General features: G+C 40.3%; 2 protein-coding genes across 7 annotated transcripts in view; one reads left to right on the top strand and one right to left on the bottom strand.

Annotated features, from left to right (window-relative positions):
• Positions 1-17,458, top strand: part of grin3a (glutamate receptor, ionotropic, N-methyl-D-aspartate 3A) — a 96,136-nt gene extending 78,678 nt beyond the window's left edge. For all 4 annotated transcript variants that reach the window (XM_086097575.1, XM_086097574.1, XM_086097573.1 and 1 more), the window contains 6 exons: positions 2,504-2,649; positions 4,837-4,952; positions 5,514-5,665; positions 11,744-11,905; positions 12,622-12,692; positions 15,279-17,458. In XM_086097575.1, the coding sequence (XP_085953701.1) occupies positions 2,504-2,649; positions 4,837-4,952; positions 5,514-5,665; positions 11,744-11,905; positions 12,622-12,692; positions 15,279-15,861 (1,230 nt within the window). In that variant the 3' untranslated portion in view covers positions 15,862-17,458. The remainder of the gene's footprint in view (positions 1-2,503; positions 2,650-4,836; positions 4,953-5,513; positions 5,666-11,743; positions 11,906-12,621; positions 12,693-15,278) is intronic.
• A 2,158-nt stretch (positions 17,459-19,616) lies between these two features.
• The window catches only part of plppr1 (phospholipid phosphatase related 1), a 44,578-nt gene continuing 36,966 nt past the window's right edge, over positions 19,617-27,228 (bottom strand). For 2 of the 3 annotated variants that reach the window (XM_086097155.1, XM_086097154.1), the window contains 4 exons: positions 26,843-27,093; positions 25,099-25,275; positions 22,094-22,225; positions 19,617-19,866 (listed from right to left, as the gene is read on the bottom strand). In XM_086097155.1, coding sequence (XP_085953281.1) covers positions 19,822-19,866; positions 22,094-22,225; positions 25,099-25,275; positions 26,843-27,093 — 605 coding nt within the window. In that variant the 3' untranslated portion in view covers positions 19,617-19,821. Of the gene's footprint in view, positions 21,729-22,093; positions 22,226-25,098; positions 25,276-26,842; positions 27,094-27,228 lie in introns of all 3 variants that reach the window. The other variant, XM_086097156.1, reaches the window with a different exon arrangement.

Here is a 27,228-nt window from a genome sequence, read left to right as displayed (position 1 = left end):
CTCCCAGCAATGGTGGCAGCCTCTCGCAAGTGCGAAGTTACAGCGGACTCACATAATTTTTATACTATCTTGAAGGGCGGTTCCAAACAGTCCACCTGGAGTTTACCGGACATGAGATAAGATTTTAAACACATCATTGATTACAGACACTTGGCAGAAATTGCGACATCACTCACAAAGACACATCCACAGATAAAAGTTCTACTGAGGAAATAAATAAATAAATGAAAACAGTTATGACTAAATCTGGGCAGAAGACCCTCAACAGGTGGCACACTCGTATGAGTTGCATGCAGGCTGCGTGGCTTCATTTCCTGCTCAATTGAAACAGGATAAGGAAAATAGAACATTTTTGTGTCTTTCTTTTCAATTTAGCATTTAAAAACTTGTCCTCTAAGTTTTGTAAGGTGTGCTGTTTTGCTCTGGACTACCATTCTAGTTAATCAAGTACAAGCCCACTGACAGTATTGTGATATTTGTCAAACATACATTGAATTGAGTTGTGTTTGTATGGTTCTAGTACATTCTTAGACGTTAAAGGTTGTTGTTTTTTTTGTCATTTGGAGAATTTTTATCTACATGCAGTTCGCCGCTGTCCTGTGAAAAACACTTATGTCCATTTTAGTCTTTTTTTATTATTTTTTACATTTTTACTTTTATGGGATGAAGCGGAATGCAGACATCCCAAACACAAACGTAAAATAAATAAATAAACAACTGAATAAATAATAATAATGATAATAATAATAAGACAAAAATGGACATAAGTGTTTTTTCCTTTTATGGGATGAAGCTGAATGCAGACATTCCAAAAATATTTTTTTTTTTAAATAAAATAAATTTTAAAAAACGCACCGATTTGTAAAATACCATTTAGAAAATACTACTCACCGTGAGGTGTTTATTATCATTATAAGTATGAACACATTTTTATAATTTAAAATATTCATGCCTGCATGGAATAAACCCACTATAAAAACTTTCTTCCCAACTTCTTGCCAAGTTTGTTTTTCCACTCTTCAGCGAGGGATGCTCTCAACTTGTCATCCAAAATCCGATCATTCTTCTCTTTTGTTTATTCAGCCCCTTTTTGGGCCAATGTTGAAATGTTTTAGCAGTGTTTTAGCTTGACTCGTGTGCAGGCAGCGGGGGTTCAGTTCCCCCTCAGTGACAGTGGGAATGGTTGTTTGTCTCTATAATGTATGCTCTGTGACTGACTGGTAACCACTTCAGGGGGCAGTCTGCCCTTCGTCACGAGTCAGATGGGATAGGCTCCGAAACTCTCATGACTGGTTAAAGCATTATGAAAATAGACGGAAGAATAGATTGTATTCTTGCAATCAATGTATACATTATACATTATTTTCGCAAATTGCAAGCCAACAACACCATCCACAGTCATGGGTGCATAAAATTAAATGCACATACGGTATATCCAGAACCTTGCTCAACATATACATAATATAAATAGGAACAAACCTAACAAAAAAAAAAATCATTGTTTAGATTTGTGAAAAATTACAAGATTTTTGTGTCTTTGTGCTTTTTAGATATGACTAGAATGAATGGGCCATTCATCGCAGTTAGCTAGCATGAGACGGAAGTACACTATTAGCAATGCAATGGCATATATATATATATGTATGTATATGTGTATATGTATATATATATATGTATATATATGTATATATATATATATATATATATATATATTTAAAAAAAAAAAAAAAAAAAAGAGCAATGATGATGACATTTCCGAATGAACAATACTGAGCTCTTAAAAAGAAAAAGAAAAAAAAGAAGCAATGCAATGGCAAACAAAATGGCATTATTTAATTTATTAACCCCTTTCTACTTAGACTTGAGCCTGCTGTTGGTTGGCTGGATTTCACTTACCTTTATTTTCTTTGATCCTTCCTCGGGTCTCCTGCCAACCTCACGACTCTAGCTGGATTCTGAAGTATTCGGTTTAGGTGAACGGTATGGGATTTTTAATAGGTTTTAGGTGAATGAATGAGTACACATTCACACGCACGCACACACACATGCACATACTCACGCACATACAAAATAAAAATAAAATAAAAGAAAGAGAAAGAGCAATGATGATGACATGTCGAATCGATAAAATTACTGAATGAACAATACTGAGCTCTCAGAAAGAAAAAAAAAAGAAGACTTGAGCCCGCTTGTATTCGATTATTTATTTTTTTTAATCTTCAATCGGCACTGATCATATCAAAACTTTCCTCGGTAGCATCTGTTAGAGTGGAGGCTACTATTTGAGGTGCTGCGGTAAAAATGAATTCAACAGTGACTCACTGTGTTGTCAAAAAGCAAAAAGAAACTTTTACATCATTTTTTTTTACTTTGTAATGCTAAATGCAGGTACTCTAATAATATATAAAATGTTGCGTAACTGTAGAAAATCAATAGCAGACTGAAGTAGTTTGGGGGGGGGGGTGATATTAAAGCTTAAATGTCTCCCCTATCTTTCTTGCAGTTGCACCATCCCTCTCAGGGATTCCGATTTGCTACAGTAAGAGAAAGCAGCGCTGAGGACTACGTCAAAAAGAGCTTTCCTGAGATGCACGAGTACATGCGACGATACAACGTCCCAGCAACGCCAGACGGCATACACAATCTCAAGTAATTCCATTTTTTGCATACTAACATGTTATTCATATATATATACAAACATAATATTTGCACAGTCATGATCCCAGCATCTTTCTTAGGAGATGGTTTATTGTCTCTGGAAATATCACATAAATGTCAAGTGAATGGGAATGAAAAAAACGAAACAAAAAAAACAATGCTGCTGTCATTTTCTACTGCGAGTCTGCCTTCACTTCACATTCAGCTCCTATCTCCTCTCCTTTTTCGGCCCCCCCAACACCGCCATCGCTGTCATCCTAAGCTGCTTCGACATTCCACCGGCGTCCCCACTGAGCAAAGCAAAAATAAAGTGAGAAATGGCAGGTTGGATACAAACAGAGGTTGGAGAGAACACCATTTAAATGGATGAAACAAGTTTTTTTTTTTCCCAGCTGAGCCTCTCAAATGCTGATTAGAAGGTTCAAGGAAAATGTCAACCTTAGGAAATTACAGCTCAGGAGCCGGAAATGTGCAACTTAAGGATTCACGCCCCGAACGAAACGACTAGTTATTCTTATCAGTCACGTAATGATATTATAATAATAACATTGCGGTGACTCAATTCTCCGCTGATCGCAGCAACAGAAATACAAAAAATGTCTTCATAACAGACACTAGAAATACTAACTGCAGCTAATTTGCGGTGCTATTACTGGCGCATCATCAACGGTTGGAGGACATATTAGAATGGCGACGCTGATGTTATCACATCCATCAGGATTGAGATTTTCATGGCTCAACTGGCTGATGATGAATACAAAACAAAGCAATTTCAAGCACAGGTTTTTCTTATTAACCTGCCTGCAAGCATCAAGATGCAAAGACGTTAGCGCAATCAACCTCAGAGATGTAGCATGAATGGAATTGCTCCCTCCCGCGTTGTATCCAATGAAGCAATGCTACGGAAATGTCGATGCAATTCCAAACTGGGGTAATGGGCTGGCTTTTGTGTGTGTGGTGGGTTTAAAAGATCATGTTAACAAGAAATGAAAATGTTTAGATTTGAAAACCTGTCGAGCATTTAGGCAGTTTATAAATGAAATGTTAAATGAATATTATAAGGATGTATTTTTTTCCCTCAATTACATTTGAATATTTTTCAAAAAATTGGGGGGAAATCTAAAAAAAATGGAGAAGAAAAATACTGCCCTGTACAGCGTGAATATTTCACTAATATATAATATATAATACTTAATACTTAATTAATTTGGGTTTCTTGTTCCTCAGTTTTGTGCCATCCTTGAATGTTAATTTTTATTCATGAGAACCCTATGCACTGGGGGGGCATTACAGTATGTGATTATTTTTTTTGCATCACACCCTTTGTTGATAGGTTAGGGGTTAGGATAGTGTATCTTTTATGCAAGCATTAAAAAAAAAACGATGTTTATTATTTCATTCAACTCTCAGCCATTTTCACTGAAGCAACCCCCTTTGCTCCCGGCTGTTTTACGGGATTTTGACTGATTTTGCAAGGCCCACAAAATATATTGTGTTCTATTGCTATAAAAATATGAAACTAATCATCAGGAAAAAAAGTATATTTCCATCAGTTTCCGTTTTGCAGCAATTAGCATTAGAATATATATAAGTTTATAATATAAGTTTCATCGTTACTCACAAACCTGTTGAAAACACTGGCAAAAAGAGCTTGTTGCAACGTGGCCCTGGCTGATCTCTTATACTCTGCTGCCACCTGCTGGTCGTTTTTTTTGTAATAACTATCATTGCTTTAAGTCAACTCTTCATGTCAGAAGCTGTATCAAAAGCCTTCTGTATGCATAAAAACAACAAACATAAAAACGTCTAAAGACGTTTTTGGGAGTGCAGGACAAAGTATTTTAAAAAGTATTTATACGTTTTTGGGCTTGAATGAGTTAAAAGCACGTATATTTTTGGTCATATATCTGCTTAGGAAGTGCATGGCCCTATGTGGCCCCCTAATAGCACTGATGAAAAATTGTGTCCCCCTGCAGCAGTGAAGTGTTTCAGGAATTTACAATTCACAAATAAAAGTGATAAATTAACCAGTTCAAGTGTTAGCAAACAAGTTCTGTTTAAAATTGATTTTTGTGTACTTGCCCATCAAATTGTAAGACAGCTCCGTGAAAGAGTTCCCTTGTAAATGACGGTGGGACAACATGGTATATAGTGTATTTTACCGTCTTGTTTTTAAAGGGCCGATCCTCAGAAACTGGACGCGTTCATCATGGACAAAGCTTTACTGGACTATGAGGTCTCCATTGATGCAGACTGCAAGACATTGACGGTTGGCAAACCGTTTGCTATAGAAGGTAAGAAAACATGAAAATAGGACAGAACTTTTCAAGTTTTCTTTCCTCCAATTATCTTGTTTCAATCCATCAATTTTTCAAAGGTGTCGGCGCAGGAGTGTCCAGAAGCAAGCCCTCGTATCAATCAGCTTGCCTTTAACAGTGTTAATCTTCTAGCTTTCAAAAGCTTACAGTCCACACAGTGTCTTGTTAATCTCAGGCCCATTTAGAAAGCATCATTCACCCGCAATGAAAACGTCCCCATGGCGGTTAACGTCCATTACAGGCCTCGATAGTCCCACATACCGTCGCTGCTTTTAATTACTTAATGCAGTCTCAATGTCAATTCAGTTCACATCACTGAGTGTTAAGTTTGATGTTATTGGCATTGTCACATTTAACAAAGCAAACAGAAAGCTTTGAATATAAGACTGACTGAAGGTTCCAGCACACCTGCGACCCTAACGAGAACGAGCCGTATAGAAGTTGTGGATGAATGGCGTATATAAACACTCAGATCAATAGAAATAACTGGAAATGTGACAAAAACAGACTATTTTTTTGTTGTGTGCTCACCGACAGGATATGGGATTGGCCTGCCTCAGAACTCTCCTCTCACCTCCAACTTCTCCGAGCTTGTTAGTCAGTACAAGTCGGATGGCTTCATGGACATGCTGCATGACAAATGGTACAAGGTGGTGCCGTGCGGGAAGCGCAGTTTTGCCATGACTGAGGTAAGAACACAGCCGCCTTACAACACTTATGCTGTTGTTGGCAGCGTTTCAATTCAAGCTTGTTGATGTCGTGTTGATCTCTGTGTCATGTTTTTTTATTTTGGTTGGTGTTCTTTATATTCACTCGGCGTACTGTTGACTCACACCTACACAGCACATCAATGAGAATCAGTTTTTGTATCTCTACACGTAATTATTATTTTTTTGACTGGCAAACTTGTTGAACATATTTAAAAGTACGTTTGCACGTCCGCCTTCCTCCCCCTCCCCTGGGCCTGGGGCTCCGTCCCTGGCCCGGGTTTTGGGCTCCGGGGGCCGGGTGGGCGGCTTAGGGATTTGTGGCCTGCCCTGCTCCAGTTAGTCTCCTGGCACCTAGGGCGGGCCCCGGTGACCGGGGGTCGAGTCCAATCGCCCTGCCGCGCTGACTATCTTCCCGTTGGGGTGCCGGTGTGTTGTTTGAATAAGTTTGGCTGTCAAAATGTGTTACTTCACATTGGCTGCTCCCAGTTTCCGTATCTCTATGTACTGTACCTCTACAGTATACGTGAGCGCTGCGACCTGCACAAATGATAAGCAGAATGCCAAAATGCTTATCCTAATTTAACATTTCTGCTAAGCTCTGTTTGATAAGAGTGTGGTTATGAATGTGAAAAAGTCATTTCCCCAAAAAACAATCAACCAATGGTTATCTTCCTAATTCATCTTTAATGTTTAATTAGGAGGTGTTTGCAGGAAGGCTATCAAGATCATTAACAATTTCTGTTTACATTTAATCCCTCTTTTTTAAATTGTTTAATTTAGTTTAAAAAAAAATATTTGCCTCATGGCTATAGTAAAGTATATCTATCAATTTATCAAGTGAACTTACGCCACGGGGTGAATGAAGAGGCGGTCAGGAAAAAGACAGTCAACAATCTCTTTATAAATGGATCCACAAAATGAGCCGATGTCAACCTTTTGTTTTTGTTCCAATTGGTAGCATATAGGAGTGTCACTTCTGATAGCACTCAATGTTTTATAGTTGCCAACAGAAAAATAAAACTCAACATCTTCCCTGTCAAGTTTGTTCGAGTGGCACCTAGAAAAGATCCATCGGCCGTTTCCCTTTTTGTGGGGACATAACATCCGGGGTGTAACAGCCAAGTATTAAAAAAAATACTACTTGTGTAAAAGTCAATGCTACCTGATTACAGCCTCAAATAATGACTTCCTCTTAAAACGAATAAACACGTGAGGAAATCTTTTCTGTTCAAATCTCAACTCATGTCCTTCTGTGTGGAGTTTGCGTGTTCCTTCCGTGCTTGTGTGGGTTTTTCTCACATTCCAAAAACACCTTAAGGTTAATTGAAGAACCTCAGTCGTGTGAATGTGAGCGTACCACACTCCTGTCTACTCAAAACGGCACACAAGACTGGAGGTCTTAGTTAAGAAATATGATTTTCTTTTTTCGACAAAACAAATCATGACATTTGAAATGAACTTTGCCAGAGTGCTTGTCTGCTTCACTTGGGCTGTTGCAGGCAAGTGTGGCTATTGTGAACTTCAGCCTTGGCGATTCCTGCCTCTAATGTACTGCATTATTGACACGAACTAAGAATAAAAGGGCACACAGATAGATAGAAACCACGATACAGTAGAAGGCATTTAAGCATCCCATTTCTTTCATTTCATAAGAATCGCAATTCTCATTTGGTACAATTCAGAATAGATTTTAAATGTCCCAAAATCAATTTAATTTTTATTATTTTATACTGTATTGCCCTTGTTTGTGTGTGCCTTTATTGGGAGCGCTGTTCATGTTGTACCCGATTTGTTCACCTAGGGGCAGTGTGGTTCCGTGCGTTCTGATACACTGTTAAGTTGTAGCCACATTAGAGAATAGAAGGAAAAAGTCACAATCAAGTTATTCCAATAAAAGTGTTTTTTTGCAGCGTAGGAAGAGCGAGTTATGTTAAGATGCTTCTCTGTATACATTCCTGAACCTTTTTTTATGAATAGCCGTTCTTTTGAGTCATAAAAGTGAAGCGAGTAGCGCGCTAATTAGCATTAGCTAATCAGACTGGAGTAGATCATGACGATTCTTACATCTATCAATTGAAACACACATTATTGTCAATCAAATCATTTTTAATCAAAACAAGACCCTGAAACGAAAATCGATTCTGAATCGAATTACAAACTAAAAAATCGGAATCAAATTGTAAGACAGTCAAAGATTCCCTGTTATGAGAACGTAAACGAAAGTTAAATATGAGAGTTCCTTTATTCTTTGATTGTTAGCTGTTCTCTCGTCCAAATAAGAGCTGAGACGGTTCATACTGCTGTCGATCCAAGGTCGTTTTGTTGTGAAAATGTCCACTACCATGTGTACAATAACTTGTAATTCAAAGTCTGCCCCCTGACCCTCCAGCTGCTAACCAAGCTGTACGTCCATTACTTTGGCCCGTCCTTAGCAGTCAAACAGCCCTCTGAGGTCCATCTTGCACTGTTGTCCATGACAAGTCAGTCGTTTTAACTGCCAGCGGTGATTTGGGATCTCGTAAAGTGTCTCCTTGCTTAGATTGGCTTGTACAACCTTATTATGCCTTCGAAATGTGGATTTGGGACTTGTAACTTACCGCTGTTCTCAAAGGCGCTATATTTTCTTTAAACGTGATGCACATGTTTTGTCACAGTAGTTTTATAATTCAGCAATGTGCGATACTCAATACAGAAGAAAGCTTTCACCACCAAAGCACAGCCGCATTGTATTTGGGTCAACTATTAGCTCAAATTGTTATGTTAATATCCAGAGTTGGCAAAGAAAACAAAGAAACAGCGGGCAGCTTTTGTATGAGTGTTACGAATCCCGCCAATAAAGTAAAGCTCTTTCCCACTGCAGCTTTGTAATAGATGGTGTCAGTCGTTGCTCCAGGTTCATTTCATTTTGCAGCATCATGCCCCGTACGATGATGACTGCAGGCATTTAGCTCGATGCCATTCAATTTTGCACTCTTTATCTTTCCCAGCAAGGCCCAGCAGACAGATCACGTATGATGCTGATGGTGTGCCATGCTGAAGGCTGAGAAATATGTAGTATAAATTGAGAAAAAAAAAAAGAAAAAAAGAAGATGATTTGACGAAACATGTCATGTTTCATTGCAAGTGATCCCGTGTTATTACCTCGACGTTGCCATCATTTTCTGCAATGTTATGAGTTGCTGTCAAAGTGAACATAAGACGGCACGAGCGGAAAGTTTTACGTGACACAGGCAGTAAAATATTGATTGACCATGCTGCCGCCTTTTAGACATGCTCAGCATTTTCAAAGCAATCATTCAAACAAACGGAATCCAAATTGTCTAAAAAAGGTGACAAAATGCCAAGCTCTGTGCTACATGAGAGCTCACAGGTCACCGCTGAAGAAGAATTCATTGACAACGAATAGATTAATCAATAACACATCTTCATTGAACTGAAAGAAGTATCATCACCACTTGGGCTGTGCAGGAATCGCTGGTGACTCGAACAGAGAAGCGAATAAGTCGTTAAAAACGAACGGCGAATCAACATTTTCAGATTCGAATCGGAAACGGTCACGCCGGCAAAACAAAAACGCTAACTGGTGTGTCGCTTACTGTGTCTCCCTTTTCTCTCCCCCAGCAATCAGTCATTAGAGCCAAACGAGGCAGTGTATAAATTTACTCGCTGTTGGCTTCTCACGATGTCCTAGCAAGGGAGAGGAAATACCAAAATACCCAGGTTAGCATAGCGCTAGCTAGCAGCTAGTACGTAAGATGATGGATTTAAAACTGGTCCAAAAGAAGCCCCTGGTTTCTGCTGTTGGCTGATGGCATCCTGGAGGTAAAAGTAAGTTATTTTAAACCAAAAAGGAAAATCCGTTCGTACGCTAAAGCGGCTAAGTTAGCGCCTCGGCATACTCCGATATGTTTTCAAAAAAGTGAATCTGAGGCTTGGTAAAGTGCTTTGAGATCTCCAATTTCCAACTGGCTCTTGTGGTGACAACATTCAGACAATTTCCCCCAGCTTTGGAAGTAATTGGCTCCACCTGGAATGCCATTACAGCCATTTTAGTGAGTAACTGTACGGCAGATTGCCAATTTAATCCATCATGTATTTACATCCCACATCACTTAATAATGCGGCCACTGCAGCCGTATTGAGAGCTGCTTCATACGGGGCAGTAAAGAAGATTCATACGAGGATGTGCATCGGCACTATCTGGAGCAAGAGCTCCATTAAGAAAAGTGCAAGATCACATTTGTTGATTACTACTTGCACACTCATGATACCTCTCTTAGGGAGGGGTCTCACATTCACGCTTGAAAACAGTAAATTAAGATGACTGTGACCGTTTTAGCGGTACAGAGAGGGAAATCATGAAAATGTAATAATGACTATACTGTATTCTAAAATTGAAGTTTTGGAAAATTGGAAAACATTGCACAACACGCAAAAGTGGCATTTGTAGGGAGAACTGGCAAAATAAATGTAATTTACATTTTAATGTTACACCATCACGTTATTTAAGTGAACTGCAGTTCACCACTAATCAATTTCGGTGTCCAGTATTTCCCACTACTACAAAGCCACGGAGTTTCATACTGCAGCACATTTATATTTAAACTGATGAGGTCGGCCTCACTCTCAAAAAAAAAGAAGAAGAGTAGCAGTGGGGGAAAAGTCATTGGCAGCACGACATTGTCCGCGTTCCTGGGCAGCCCGGCGGCGACACCGCAACATTTGCTGCAGTTGGGCAGAGGGATGTCCTTCACCTCTTTGCCACTCTTAGCCCAAAACAGCTCATAGTGATCAAATAAATGACACCCTGCATGACGTGGTCATGAAGAGGAATCTGCCAGGGTGCCCAGTATCATACCCTGTGGGACACCATGTGTTTCTGCTGCTCTGGTCCATGAGCATTTCTAGTTATTTTGTCCTCCAAGCAGGGAAGTGACACTTGGACATCTTCCATAAGCGATGCTGATGTCTGACCTGGTTGACCAGACCTGACTGTGACAGAGACTGATTCTGGCACACTTGTTGATTTCCCCTTAGAAAATTATAGAAATACAAAGAATCATGCCAGAGTCAGTTGTTATGTATCTGAAGAATGGGCTTAGCCAAAAGGTGACTCTAGAATTACCTTTCCACCTCACATGGTCGCGGGTTGTGACCGAACAAGAATACGGATACAAGCCCCCCAAAATGGGTGTTCCCCTCAGGGATAGGGTGAAAAGCGCTGCCAGGGAACCAGATAACGGAACCAGATAAGGCGGCTCTGGCATCTCCTGGACTCCTACACTTTGGGATCTCACCGGAAGAGCTGGACAAACTGCCTGGAGAGAGGCGAGTCTGGACTTCCCTGCTCAAGACGCTGGCCCGTGATAAAGCTGGATAAGCAGAAGAAAATAGCGGATGAATGGATGGATTTTAACTTCATTATCATAAACATAAAAACTGAATGATGAAGATAGTTTATTCTCTTTTCTTTTAACGTTTGTTCTTTTGGAGTATGCGTTGCAAGAAAAGGTTCCGCGCAATAAACGGCGGTCTTGCATGACGGTGGTTGTAATGTTTTGTCTCCCGAAAATGTTGTTTGAATTTGAAATCAGACAACCAGAGGGACATGACTAATAAAAGCGTTGGAGATGGTTCACATTAAGAATGTTTGAATTCACCGCGGGCTATATACGTGCCCTTTAAAAAGACAGCAGTTAAAAAAGCAAGTATTTTTTTTAGGTGGGATCTCTTTAACACAAATATATTCTTTCAATATGCTCGGACTTTGAAGCGATGTTCTGCCTCAATGTTCACTCTGTAGACTTCACATGAAAAGGACTGAATTGAGGTTTTTGTGCCATAAAGTCAATATTGGTTAGAGAAAAGGCAGAAACAGCCACCGTGCAGGTGCTCTGAATGTGACTTGCACAGCTGATTTTGGGACAATGGCCGCCTCCATCCTTGCTACCAAGACATTCTGATTTTGATTGAAAACTTTGCAAGTGATTTGCAACGCATTTATGGTCTTCTTTCTCCTTTCAACACACTTTGGTGTTTCTCTGTTTCTCCATCCAGACCTTACAGATGGGTATAAAGCATTTCTCCGGCCTCTTTGTGATGCTGTGTGTGGGCGTGGCCTTATCTCTGTTGACCACCATTGCGGAACACATCGTGTACAAGCTGGTGATCCCGAGGGTCACGGAGCCACGCTTCAAATATTGGCTGCACACCAGCCAGGTACTCACACGCTGCAACAATCCAAATCATCCTGTCTAAATATGACATTAGCTCATCCACCGCCAGTCTAGTTAAAATGGAGTTTTGACGTCAATAACCGTCAGTGGCAGTGAATGAGTTAAACTATAGCGTTTAGAATACGTTCTGATTATACAGCACTTTGCGAACACTCCCAGCAAACGACGCCGCTAAAACAACCCTTTACTTGAACTCACAAAATAAAGACGAAAGATCAATTTAGCTCACATTCGCACATATAGACAGTTTAGTGTCCAATTAGCCTAGCATGCTAACAGGCTTAAATCGTCCAAGCAACATGAAAAACCCGAGAGAGGGAGACAGCGCCCCGAGATCTTACATAAGTAGGAATGGAGTTGGGGATTTATTTCTGTAGATGTTTGCTCAACTTGGTCCAATTCAGAATTTTTTAAGAAGTTACTGGGTCGTTGAAAACACAAGATTTGTTTTAAGTGTCTTTGATGTTCGTCACAAAATGTTTCATAGGATATTGTATTACAGTATTATTGATACTGCATTTTGTTCAGAAATTGTCCGACCTTGGAGGAACAAAAGTCCTAGTTATGGCTCATTTTCCAAATTGATCAAATCAATCAAGTCAATTTTCTCCTAATTGCATTTCATCTCTTTTGCATAATCCTCCAAGTTTGTTTGAGGCCAAAAATAAGTGAGAGTTTTATATGTTGCTTGTTCTCCAGAGATTACACCGAGCCCTCAACTCTGCCTTTGCCGATGACAAGCTGCAGACTGTCACCAAGCCCGAGAAGAGGTACTGTACAGAAATATTTTTATGTGACAATGCTAAGCAGAAAATCACTTTCCTAAATCCTCCAGGATTGGATGGCTGAGATATTATGCTGAGAATAAGTGACACCAATTAACATCTAAGTGGGAGTTAAGGGACCCATTTTAATGGGGAAGTAAATAGACTAATCAGTCTGTTGGAAGCTAATTATCTGCGACGGAAATTATAGTACTGTAATATTGTTTAGATGTCTTTTGGTCCGACGAGCTGCAGTATTACCTCCACCAAGTGCACATGCAAAAAATAAGGTTCTGTATCTGTTTCTTTTTCTTCCTTAAAAACGTGGGGATGTCGCTGCAGGACAGAACCCCGTCGTAAAGCAAACACTCCTTTGACGTACATGGATAAGACTACAAATTGCCTGGATTCTTTATGTTGCAATTTAGATCACCATTTTTTCACCTTGGCGGAGGTCAGCACTCACTCAGGTTCTTTAGAGCGGTTGAATAAAAAAAGCCATGATTCCATCACTGTGGCCGCTGCAGCTGTCCGACTCAGAATCGGTCAATTATCTCATGAGTCAGTATGACTGCAGATTATTAGATAAGCATGATTCATGTCCTACACTAGTAGCTATATGCTTCGTAGAGGAGGTTAAAGTATCCATTGAGCTTTCTGCTGAGCAAGGGTTCTGTTTTGTTCTTTCTCTCTTGAAAAAAAAAAAAAAAGAAAAAAAAAGGGGGTTTGTGCTGCTGTTTCAAATTTGTCCTGGCTTAGCCCTACACGCGGAGAGGACACTCCAAATCGAGAGGAATGTCTGAGTAATGAGGATAGATTACTCTGCCGGCGGAGTTGAGTTCATTCAATCAGGCCCTTCTGCACTTCTGCCCTTCCAATTGAAATTATAACTGTCAACCTGTCAGTGTGTTGCGGGAATAACGTGTTGTGTATTTTTGCTAAAACTAGAGTGAATCCAAATGAATGATTTCTCAATTACATTACTAAGCTTTTTAAGTTACGTTTTTAAGTAACCTTTGTTGAGAAAATATTCCCCCCAAAAAATTAACAAATTTGTGACACTATAAAGTGGCTTTTTTTCCTCGCAAATTTGCCACTTTATAATATCATAAATGTGTGATTTTTTTCTCTCGGAATATTAACCACCCCCCCCCCCCTCTAGAAAGAATACTGTATTTATATGTGGCCCTAATACGCCGTTGTAGTGTTATAACCAGAGGTGGGCACCTCTGTCTCTCCGTCAGCACCCACCGCTGACGAATATCATCGGCGAGTGCTTTGTGATGCAAAGCCTCGAAAAAAATACACGGACTGAGCACCAACTGAATCAGGTTTTTCTCTATCGATCTGGGTCAGTCCAGACGGTCTTTCTCAGTCAAAAATGTAGCCATTCGTCAACGATGGGGTCGACCGAGAGACGCAAAAGTGCCCCTCTCTGGTTATAACGCCACAATGGGCCAGATCTTTGTAATTGTATCGACCAAGACCTTGATGTACAACAAGCTGCAAGAACATGTGTAATAATTAATATTTATGCGCATCATGAACATGTGAATGAATGATTAGACGCAATGGGAGGGCGGACAATCGGGCAAAGTGCATGCATAGTATGTGGTCCAGGCTATTTTAGAAAATGACATAGGAAGAATCCTTATAATGTCCTCTAAATAGTACAGAGAAGTGAAAAGCAACCCTTTTGTAGTTGTGTCTACGTTGTAGTACTTGTAAAACTAAATTAATTATTGATGGTTAAATAATTAATGGAACTATAGGCCGATTGTGGTTGTGCGTAGTGACTCCATGCATCCTGTTATATAGAATATTAAAACATAGAGCTCCATCTGTATGTGTGACATATTGCATTAACATAATCCCAACTTTGCGGAATCAATTGGAAGACCGCTGAAGAGACGCAAAAAAAAAAGAAGAGAAAAATGTGTAAGAGCAAATGAATATAAATCCACATATTGCAGTTCAAGCCAGCGTTGTTGCATGCGCAGTGTAAAAATGCTGAACAGGCCCAATTCATCTTGATTTTGGATCAAGATCGCAAGCGCTGAGGATGGAAGTGACTGAGACGAAGAGGAGTCACTGTTGTGTCAGAGGCGACAGCAGCTCGAGTCGCAAAGGATGTTCAAACCATCAGCTCAGTCACATTTACGGCTGTCAGGCCTGGTAAGACCTTCGGCGCTGGCCTAAAATTTGCCATTGCTTCAAAATGGTACTTTTCAGATTTTTTTCTCTACCCTTAGGATGTGGAAAGATTATGCCATAATAACACAATAAGATTTTCTTTTTATGGGTCACTGTAAGCTGTTTATCTGCCTTAGATAATGATTTCTTTATATGCTGTATATTCAACCCCAAAGGAAAGTTATCTCGCATACTCTTAGGAGTGATCTCAGAGTGAGAGTGGGTCTTATTTAAATTATAGTCTTATGATATTGACTTTGGCCGAAGTAAAACGTGCCGTTTTCTCATCTGTATAAGTTATATTGGTTTGTTGATTGATGAAATCTTGAAGCTTCCAAGAATCAGTACATGAATCGCATATTAACGACATTACATTACCCTCTTTGTCTGCATCTCCAGGTGCAATGAAGGAAACAACCAGTCGGCATCCTGGAACCCCGCAGAGTCCTCTCTCTGCAACAGACGTAGGGTTCTTCCGAACGAGGCGCACAATGACTTGGAGCGTCCCTCTTCCCAGGATCTCCCTCTTCCCCCACCAGCCTCAACTCTTCCTCTTCACCATTCCCTTCCGCTACTGGAGAAACATCTTCCCGTGGTGACCACCTCCAATGGGCGCTCCAACCTGTTGGGCCGCCTGTGTCCCCAAGGACTGGGACAAGGGCAGGGGAGCGCCGCACCGGGCATGACCCCGGGGCAGTGTCTGGGTTTGGGTGTGGGAGACTGCGGTCCTGGGCTGGGTGCGGGCCGCAGTCCGCTGGTGCAAGAGCTGTCCGAGCTGGAGAGTCAAATCTCTGTGATCAAGCAGCAGCTGCAGTCGGCAATGAGGAGGAAGAGAGAGCTGGAAAAGCACCAATCAGAAAACCCACTCGCAAACCAGACTACACCCAGTCCAGCTACTGTGCACCAGTCTAACCAGCTCTCACAGTATACACAATCCCACCAACAGACTAACCAACACCAAAACACACTCCCAGAGTTCTGAAACTTTCCCCCAGTTTGCCCAGGGAAAAACTTCCTACATGTGGTAGCCCTGATGGATGCAGCTCGAGCATTTATTGATGAACGAGACTCAGGAGAATCCCTGAACGCTGGACTGAAATGTTCCATTTAGGATCATATCTCGTGATCAGTCCTAAAAGAATCAGTCAATTATTTCTTGACATGCGAATTGCATTTGGCAGGGAGTAGTGGACAATGCACGGTACCAAGCACCAAGTCGGTCCTTCCTTGCCTGTTGCAGTTTGTGGTGAGCTATGTAAAACCCCCCCCCCCCCTTTACCTTTTTACCACCTCTCATTACCTTTACTTTCTTTCATCCATTCCCTACTGCTTCCCTCACCTCGCGCCTTCCCCTCTTAAGCCTTGCATCTTCAAGGGAACAGATTTGCTTTGCAGTGATGATAAGCCTGATCCCAGATATGAAGACCCATAGGTATTTAAGCCTAATGGGGCAAATCACCCGAGTCTTATGTCACGGCTCACTGGAAGCGTCAATGACCTGAGCTTGAACCCAGCCGTTAAGTCTTAGTGTCCCTTAGATCTTGACGAAACCTTGTCTTTTTTGGATTGAAGATAATTTGTCGTGACTATGTTTACATGCAGTCAATATGCAGGTGTGTGAAATATTCAGGATAACCCGTTTACACGCGTAAGCGGACAGAGTTACGCCCGTACACGTATCCCGATCTTAATTGTTACGCAAACAGGCGTTGTTTCCGCTTATAACTTTCTATTATCTCTGCAGACACCCAAGCTTATATATACACGCATATATGTGTGTATATATATATATATCATACACGGTAGCATTTTCACCGTAGAGACAGAAAATAACGTGAAAACGCCGCAGAGAAAACAATATATTCAAGTTCAGGCTCATTTAACGAGTGGCAACGTAAGATGGCTGCCGTGCATACAAGGAATAGAGCATGAGCAGAACACAAACAAAAGTTCTATTAAACGGAGGTATGCCGTTACGCATTTATATGACCAAGTACTCTGGTTTGGAAAGAGGTGGTCTTATCCGAGTTATGCGCGACTATATGGCCTTTCAAAACCCAAATATTGCCAATATTCAGGTTTTCAAAGGGTTATTGACTCCATGTAAACGTAGTGAAAGATTTCTGAGCTTTATACATTTATTGGTTGGACTTGGGTCTCTTATTTTATGGTAATCATGTTGTCGGTTTATCTGTGAATGTTTATGACGTTTGGGATGACTTCTCAGCAGAGTTTGACATCAGGTCCTGAGGTACTTGTATACTGATGTGCTGTGTAAGAGTTCAGGGTTCGAGCAATTTGATTCTTGTTTTTTTTTGTGTGTGTGTGTGTGTTTTTGTCTATCATGCTCAAAAGAAGGTCAAGAAGTATCACTTCATGGGCCAACCTCAAGCTTTTGGTGCACTGTTAGTTGAATATTACATCTGACACACAAGCCACCAGTCAACCACTGACACTTTTTTTTTTTAAACTATGAATATTCACAACTGAAATGGTCCCCCTGTGATGAAAGCTGTTTTTCCTATTTGCTGTTCAAGTTTTGAGTTCTGTCATTAAAGACTGACCTCTCTCGTTTGCACATAAAATGATTGCAAAATTATTTCCTCAAACTTCAGATTAAACACGGCCAACACGTGTACCGTTGACAATTGCCTTTGTGGCTCTGGATTTAAGCGGATCAAGATGACCAGTTCATGTAGTACTTATTTGTGAGGATTGTTTTATTTATTTCTCAAAATTAGCATTTTGCACCTCATTGAGCAAAACGGAGTCACAGAATGTTCAAATATTTGAACGGTCCTTCAAAGTGTCACTGAGCTGGACGCTTATCAACTACGTCCGAGTAAGCTTGATACTACTTAAGTCGCACCAGCTAGCTAGCTAGCAGCGAGCATCTACTGGCTGGTGTGGCTAAACATGTTGTTGAGTTGTCGGCCTTTATTGCGAATAAGCAACACTTCTGACAAATATTGGCATGAAGAGATGACGAGGAAAAACGTGGAAAGTGATGCTAATTGCTAGGCTAACCTAAGATTGTTCATGTAATCGTGAAATATTGGAATTAAGCGCTCGGGTGATCAAGTACACTTTCTGAATTCTGGCTTTATGCGGAGAGTATACACAAAGAAAAAAAAGTTATGTTGAGTTTTGTTAGCATACAGTTGGGTCCTCTTTCTGGAGGACAGACCATTTTCTTACGTCCTGTTCGGGTGTCCGGGCGTTTTATAAATTCATGAAAATGTCCGGTTGGCATTGCGTGTATAATGGAAGGTGAAGTACACTGTGTAACTGCGGCTGGTACCACAATTTCAAGGCCGGGAAAAGTGTCGTCTTTTTTTGGGCAATGAGAATATGGTCACCCTAACGTACAGTATTTGGTTGTTGCACTAGCCCTCGTTGATACCGCTTGGAGAGAACAAAGAAAAGCCAAGGACTGTGACACACACAAAGAGTGACGCACAAACAGGCTCTTATTTTTCATCAGTGCGTCTGCGGGGTAAGCGCAGACTGTCAACACACAGAGCAACTTCACTGGCACAGCAGCCGGCTTTCTTTGTGAATCTGAGACAGGTAGAGAGAGCGAGTGCTGCTTTGTGCTGACGTGTATGTCACTAAAGTTGATAAGGCAGTGACAGAATGACTTAACTAAAAACAAAACAAAGTGTCAGGTCTTAGCCGATCTTGTGTGACTTCTAATCCCCCTGTCTGAGGTACGTCGATTGAAGAGGAAAGCGCTGCATTGCGTCTTGCAACGCGGGCACGCAAGGACAATAAAGTCAACGTTTGTTTGCTAACAACCCAAGTCAACATTTTGTTCCAAGTATACCATACCGGCTTGTCCTCCTTCAATGTCCTGTTCCTCTGTGCAACATGCCATTAAGTCCGACTCTATTAGCACTTCCCCCCAGGCTGTGAATTGGCCAACAAATTCCCACACGACTACACATTGCTCCTGCCAATATTCTCAGTTTCCCATTTATTTCAATCAAGCTAGCAATCTATGACCCTAAGGACCCGTGCAGCTAATAGGAACTCTCCTCTATGAAGTAACGCGCCATTAAAGTTTTAATTAGTAGTCTAAATAGACACTCAAAGGAGATTTTACACTTATACATTATGAAATTATCGTTACTTTAAATCATTCACTCCCAGCCATTTTCACTGAAGTAACCCCCTTCGCTCCTGGCTTCTTCTTTTTTTCTGGATTTTGGCTGATTATGCAAGGCCCACGGAATATTGTGTTCTATTGCTATAAAAACATGGAACCTACCAAAAGAAAGATTAGTCTCTTCTTTCATGAGGAAACAAATATATATATTTATAATAGTTTCTGCTCTCTTATACTCTGCTGCCACCTGCTGGCCGTTTTTTAAACAACTACCATTGCTTTAAGCATTCTCTTCAGGTCAGAGGCTGCATCAAAGCCTTATATGCTGTAGCATATAAAATGTATAAATACGTTTTTGGGACCATGGCAATATTTAAAATAGAAAGTTTTTATACGCTTTGGGAGCAAATAAGTTTTAATGTTTGTGTTTTATGAATGGAGGGGGTTTTGGTTGCATTTTTGGTTTTATTCTCTGGGATGTGACATAAGATCAATATATCGCACAGTGGCACAGTTCAAATGTTTTATTTTTAAATTTGGTAATAATGTGAAACACTTAAAAAAAAATTCCCTATAATTACCTAATAAGAATAAACATTTAAAAAAAAAAAAAAACGCAGGAGACCACAGTGTTGCTACCGACTATTTAATTTGAGAACAACCCAATAAAATAAAATATATGCAGCATTGGAAATGAAAAGAGTTCTTTTGAACCATATCATAAAATACAATTATAATCACAATGTTAATGAGTATAATTCAAATCATGAATATTTATAAAACATTTTGACTTCTCTCTTCATGCTGGGCGTTTTCTTCCAATAGGAAATGGAGTCACAACATTGCATCACAATCCACTGGTGGGTGGGGGAGGGATACCTCAAGAGGGAAAAGTGAAGTGGTCATTAGCCTCGGTCACATTTTTTTTTAAAGGGCTAGCCAGACCTCATAGTAAGCCATTTACTCTTCAAAAAAAAAAAAAAACATGGCTCTACAGTACAGAGACTGGGATTTCATTTTGGAATGGCCTGGCACCGGCTAGCCCAGCAGAACCTCTCTGGGGGAAAGAAATCCTATTACCAAAACAATGAATGTGGATACATATACAGTAGATAGTTGAAAATGAACATTCAAGGTGACCCCCGCCTTTCCAAAAATGACAATATTCGAAATGTGAATGTTTGTTTCACCACGTCAAGGGCCTGTGATTCTCAAAGTGCGGGAAAAACAGCACTCGTGGGAGGCGGGTTCCTTCTATTGGTACCCAAAATAATACAAGATTTACTCTTCTTGTGGTATTTTGACGATAGCACTTTACATGTTATTTAAGACATACGGCAAATGTTTTAAATTGTAAGTAAGGATGGGCAAGTACCGATACCAGGTATCATTATCGGGCCGATACCGTCGTTACTCACGACGGGTTTTAAGATCTGGAACTAGATATGAGAAGAATAGACAAATTGCCATTAAATTTAAAGCAATTTTAAGAAAAAAAATATTGGATTGATATGCATTCATTCATTGTTGTTTTTAATGTATCAAAAGTACTAGTGGTATCGGCACTTGATATCAGTGACAAATAAAGAGTTGAGTACTCAAACTAGTATCATTCTGATAAAAGGGATATCAAACATTCTTAGTAAAAAGCCTCAATTTAATGTGTCCTTTATGACAAATTAGTTTTTACTACGGATGTTCGATGGCACTTTTTGTTAGACCCATACTCAACTCTTGAGTAGTCACCGATACTAAATGCCGATACTAATGTAACTAGAATTCCCCCCAAAACAATGACAGATATTTTATAGAAATACCTATTTATCACAACATAGCAGTTTTCTTTACATGAAATTAATGGCAATTCTTCTCATTTCTCATTTTTGGTTTCATGATTGTAAAATGGCCACAATAGGGCGGGCAATACTGGTATCGACATTGATACCTGGATCGGGGTCATCTCATTAACATCTTATTCCTCATTTGCTGAGATTTGACTATGTTATTTGACTGTGAAATTGTCAAATTTGAGGGGACACCATGTATGTTCATACATGAAGCTGATAATACGGCATTGTGTGAATATGTCTGACTGATACCAAAACATATCGACGTTCACAGCAGGCAAACAGGTCCAAAAGGATCGTAATAGTACAGATGAACAAAAATCTTTACAAAATTCGACCCGACACGGTCAATTCATATACAGCCATAATAAAAAGAACGATTCTATCTTTTTTTTCCTTTTTCTTTTTTCTGTACAAATGACAAACATCACAGAATGACAACATCAACATTGCTAGTTTTCCATAGCACTTTTTCAGACTGAGGGTGGGGGGGACGGGACGGGACGGGACGGGACGTGGTGAACGGAGGGAAGTCACCTGACACGGATGTGATGCGAACAGCAATCGCTCATACAAAATGTGCAAAACACCATCCTCAAACCAAAAACCTCGGAGGAACGTAAATGCCCCGTGTTGATATGAAGAAAACAATCTGTGCTTGAGTTTGTTTTGTAATACGGGTGCCCATTACAAACATGGTGGATTCCGTCCCCCCGTCTCCCCCCGCCCCCCGGGGGTGAACTAGACAGATATATCAGTGTTTGAGTTTGGTAAGCAATCGAAGCCACGTGACATGCGTCCTTGTCATTGTGTCTGGAAGTGCTGCGGAGACGCAAACGTGACCCGGTGCTGCCCCCTTAGTCATGTGACCTCCGTCATTGATGCCGAGTGGTTCTGAAAATGGACGGGGGGGAACAGGGATGAGGCGGAGAAAGATTTATAGGGAAGTGGGGAGAGTGTGCAAAAGGGGGGAGGTTGGGGGTGTGGTGAATGGGAAAAAAGGAAAACATCGTCAGGTGTCAGGAGTGCTCCGGGTGAGCTTCTGGTTTTATTTAGGGAGACGAGGACAAGGCGCATGCAAACACTCATGCCTGTGCTTTGTTGATGAGTCATTTGTAAAGAAAGAAAGTGAAGCACTTTCCGTCTGACACTAAACGATGACAAATTGCAGTTGCACTTCAGTGGAAAGTGTATCCAGAAAGCCCGAAAGCCTGGAGGGAATTCTGCCAATTATCAGAAACAATACGTTGAGGTTGTACCTGTGCACTGAGGGTCTCGAGAGGACTCTCCACACGAGGGAAAGTCATCAGCGGGAGGCCACGGTAATCTTCGCTCTTCTGTTTGGTTGTCGCACCGTGGACGCCTTTGAAGTTGTTCACCACGCACACGCCCTGTGGTGTTAGCATACGCGCAAGTCAACGACAATGTTAGGACTCTCGTTATGGCGTTCCAAATATCGTTGTTCTCATATCACGACAAATAGGATTCATGTTATATTATTGTAATCAGTTATTCTTAGATATTCCGGGGCCGGCTCGACCTGCACAACAAATGATGTAAAGTCAATTTTACTCTGAATTACGACGGCACATTAGGGCCACTTATAAATATTTTTCTAGAGGGTGGGGGCAATATTCTGAGACAAAAAATTAGCAAATTTGCAACTTTTTAAAGTGACAAATTTGCAACTTTATTTAACGGCGGTGTTTGGTTTAGGTGAACGGTATGGAATTTTTTAATAGGTTTTTGGTGAACTAATGAATACACGCACGCACATACACATACTCACCCACATACAAAATAATAATAAAAAAAATAATTAATTATTTTTTTTAAAAAGAGCAATGATGATGACATGTCAAATCCGTAAAATTACCGAATGAACAATACTGAACTCTTTAAGAAAAAAAAGAAAAAAGAAAGAAAAAAATGAATTGATAGAGCGAAAACTTGGCTTTGAAAGAATGTACCTTTAAAAAAAAAAAGAAGAAAAAAGTCTATTGGAATTCTCATAAGAAAACAGGAAAAAGGAACCACCTTTGCTCCCCGATAAGATACGAAAATGAATGTTTGACTACGTGTGAACAAGAAAACAAATACTTTATAAACCCATGCAGGTCGTCGGTGTGAATCCAAACACTGTGTGTTTAATAATAAATCTTGATGGTTTCTTTGTGGTTTAGACAGCTCGTATCTGATCCTGTGCAAGAAACCTCATTTTAAGTAAACCATCCAAACATTGTCTTGTTTTAAACCTCCAAAATAAAGACAATCTTAGTTCCAATCTTGGGTTTCCTGCCATCCAGGCTCAGCCCGGATTGTTTGTTTGGCAGCAAAATGGAAAATCCAATTTAAAATCTTCAAATGTTTTATGCACAATAAAAAGATAAGAAGTTGTCGTCTGCATATTGACAAAACTAAATTGATACAGTCCTTGAACAAGTGGGCAGTCGAACAAGTTGGAATTCGCCCCAACATTATGGAAAATACGATACGAAGTCAAAACAAAACTCAAAGAGCCCTGCGCTGAAACAAAGAAGGGTGCGAAAGCACGGCTCTTTATGAACTAAACTCCCGTCTTCCTCTCCGTCCATCTATCGATTTTTAAATGCTATTACTGTTCAGGGTCACTGGTGAGATGAGCCCTTTGATTGAAATGTTGAACTTCGACATGATGACTCTTGGGTGGCAGCCGTCTGGTCTCTTGTTCCAAGTTGATGAGCCTTGAGGAAGGAGAAAACTTTGCGTCTCTCGGGAATTTATTGCGGAGGAATTCTTGGATGGTTGCTTTTCTATCTATCTATCTCTATCTATCTATCTATCTATCTCACTCTCTTACTAGCTACATATCAAAGCTAGCTAGCGTCTCTCTCTCTCTCTCTCTCTCTCTCTCTCTCTCTCTCTCTCTTACTAGTTACTTATCAGAGCTAGCTAGCTTCTATATAGCTATATATATATATATATATATATATATATATATATATATATATCCCTCTTACTAGCTACTTTTTAGAGCTAGCTATTTTCTATCTATCTATTTATCTATCTCTCTCTTACTAGTTACTTTTTAGAGCTAGCTAGCTAGCTTCTATCTATCTCTATCTCTCTCTTACTAACTACTTTTCAGAGCTAGCTATTTTCTATCTATATATCTATCTATCTATCTGTTATGATTGGTGTCCTGTCTTGCTCGTTGGGTTGTGTTTGCACCTGTACTCGTTATCCAATCATCTCCCCCAGCCACTTGTGTCTTGTCCAGGTGTCTCTCGTTGTCTCGTCAGTTGGCTTGTATTTAGTTCAGTCTGGTTTCGTTCAGTCTTGGTGGGATCATTGTCGCTGTCACCACTCTTGTGTTTTGGTGTTACTTTGATGTTTGGGTTTTTTTCAGAACTTTGTTGGTTTTGTTTATTTAGAGTTTTACCCAGTACCCCTTGTTAGTGTTTTTGATAAATAAATAGTGTTCAGTATAACATGCATCCCTGCCGTGGTTCACCTGCCTCCCGGCATTTGGGTCCTCCGACCCCACCGTGACACTATCTATCTCTATCTCTCTGCCTTTCTAGCTATTTTCTATCTTTCTATCTGTCTGTACAGATGGTACATTCCAATGGCCTTAGAAACACCAGTAGTTTGACCATATTCACCACATCTGGACAAAAAAAAAATAGTAGAAATTGGACAAGGAAGCTCCCATCCCTTTCTTTCCCTCCGAAAGCAAATGAATTGGACATCAACAGCTTCCAATTCTTTATGATTGACTACAAGTGTAGACTTGAATTGACAGCAGCCCTGTGCAAGCGCTCCCCTTGAGGCAAATCAGCCCGCAGGAACTTGCTGACAGACGGACGAAGAAACAGACGGATGTGGGTTAAAACCTTGGCAGAGGGAACAATCCAATCCCCTGATTAAAATGATGCTCTGTGCCAGTAGGGCTCCCCGTACCGCTATCGTGTCGTCAGTCTTCCCTCTATGTCTTCTCCCTCTTCTCTCCTGACACTTGAGGAACCCAACAGCAACTACACCGAACGAACCCCTTGAAATTGTGGAATAAATCGTTTTTGATTGGGGGGGGGGGGTTAGTAGATACACCACCTCAACCTAAAACAATGACTGTGATCTGTCTCGCATTCAAAACATGGATGGTACCAAGTTCAAACCTAAGAAAAAGAGCTTCCTTCAACTTACACTTTGAATAGTCATTTGGAAGCGAGATAATTACAAAAAAAATAAAAATTCACATTTCTCTCATTTCCATCATCCTCACCAGAAAAAGCGCAACCGCCGATCCCAGTATGAATCCAGCCACCACGTCTGAACAGTGGTTTCGATACTCTGAGACCCGGTTGAGTCCGGTGAGAAAGGCCGAACAGAGAGTGCCCAAACAGAGTACGGGCTTGGCCAAGCGGCTGGACTTGGTCTTGATGGTACTGGTGATGTACATCTGGGAAAGTGAGATAGAGTTGTTTAGACTAAAATTGTACAGTATATCTCTGATAAGAGACGGTTGTTGAATATTTGACCATCCATATGGACAACGGTTTTGGACGAATGGCCAACACTGATTACTGAATACCTAATTGTGTTTAAACCCAACTAAAGCAACCGCACCGCGGGGTGGGGAACAAAACTAGAGTGGAAGTGTGGAGGTATCAATTTATATATATATGGACATGTCCATACTAACCGGGATACTTTCAAAACTGTTTCACAAACTGTTATTTGTCCTTAAGACGGGACCCTTGGAAAATCTATTCTGAGCAAAATGAGTGTGTTAACTTTGAGTTAATTTCAAGTTCCTTTAACGCCACTAATTCTTTAATGTGTGATTAAATGACCGCCCCTTACTTGGTAAGCCTGTACTGGGGGAATTCATCGCAACGCAGCAGATGTCAAAATTAAGCAGTAATAATAATAATGCATATGTGTCTGGAAACTGGGTTCAGGTTGTATTTTACGATTTTTAAAAATGTGCAGAATTTCACAAGTTATTTCATGTTAAAGATTAAATAGCTCTTAATATGAAAAGAAAAATGCACTGAGCTGCCACCAATGTCTTACAAATGCAATGATGCCATCTAGTGGCAGAAAAATGACCAACACAGTTTTTCAGTACAGTACGTCTTTTTAATTTTAACTAAATTTTTAATTTTAACAACATTTTATGAATTATATGAAATTACTGCATCAATGAATAAAATATGTAGCGATATTTCTATTAGTTTAACAAATTTTATGTTAACGAGTATGAAAACTTTGAAAAAATTTATTTTATTCTACATTTACAACAGATATAAAATTTGTTGAGTTATGTTGAAGTCATGCTATTAATTACGATTTAAAAATTGTAATCACCCGACACCCCTTAATTTAAATTGAGACTATCACCTTACATGTACTGATTTAATTTTGTGAAAAAGAAAAACAAATACTTATATTGCCCATCAAGGAATTAGGGTTAAAGAATTCCGACAAATGGGTTTTCATGTATCCAGTTTTTTTGTTTTGTTTTTATCTCTTTTGTGTGTGGCATTAAATTCTTTTTATCTCAGAGCGAGAAAATATGTTTGTTTTTTTACAAAAGACCCCTTTGGACTTGGCCTTTATGAAAAGTGTTGACCAAGGCAATCGGTTTGCTCGTATGGTTTGCTATTGTTATTTTCCACAAGTCAGCAGCTTAATTCACATTTCCAGATGTGACCAAGGCCACGTTTTGGAGTGAGACACTTTTTTTCAACAGTGTTTCAAGGATGTATTGCTGGACTCACAACAACAAACACCTCTGTGGATTATTGCTTCTGTTTATTAAAACACACACACACACACTTCAATTCCCCCTTTCATGTTGCAGCAGCAGAAAAAACATTTTGGTAAGTGAGACTACAAATAGGGACGAGAGGAAAAAAGACGATTTGGCTGCTGCGTGTCATACTTTGTATCTTTAATCCTGTGAAGATTCAGTAATCAAGATGGACGCAATGTCATGACATGATACCAAAAAAAAGTCTCACCGTCAGGTAAACAGCCGAGTAAACGCTCAGGGAGGCGTCTTTGGACGGAAAAGAGCGGCGGGCGTTCCCGACGGCGACGGGATTTCCGGTGCAGATGTTGCTGTTGGTGATAAACTGGTGGTTCAAACGGCACTCGGTGCCGGTGTAGTTGGGCTTGCACACTGACAGGAAGTAGGGCGAGAGGCCGCCCGTGACCACCTGGCCCGCGTTGACGAAGATGTCTGTGGCAAAGAGGCCGAACGCAAACACGCCTGCAGACACGTGAAGAATAACAAAGTGAACCATTCCCGTGCAAACAGAGCAGAAATGCACCGCACAGCATTATGTAATGAGAGGGTTGACAATTTCGTGTGAAATTGTGCTTCTGTGCTCTGGGCCAAAATCAT

This window comes from Leptonotus elevatus, chromosome 15 (assembly GCF_054856555.1).
Source record: "Leptonotus elevatus isolate MCC_2025b chromosome 15, RoL_Lele_1.0, whole genome shotgun sequence".
NCBI lineage: Eukaryota > Metazoa > Chordata > Actinopteri > Syngnathiformes > Syngnathidae > Leptonotus > Leptonotus elevatus.
The sequence above is the reverse complement of the archived record's forward strand: the minus strand, read 5'-3'. Positions and strand labels throughout refer to the sequence as shown.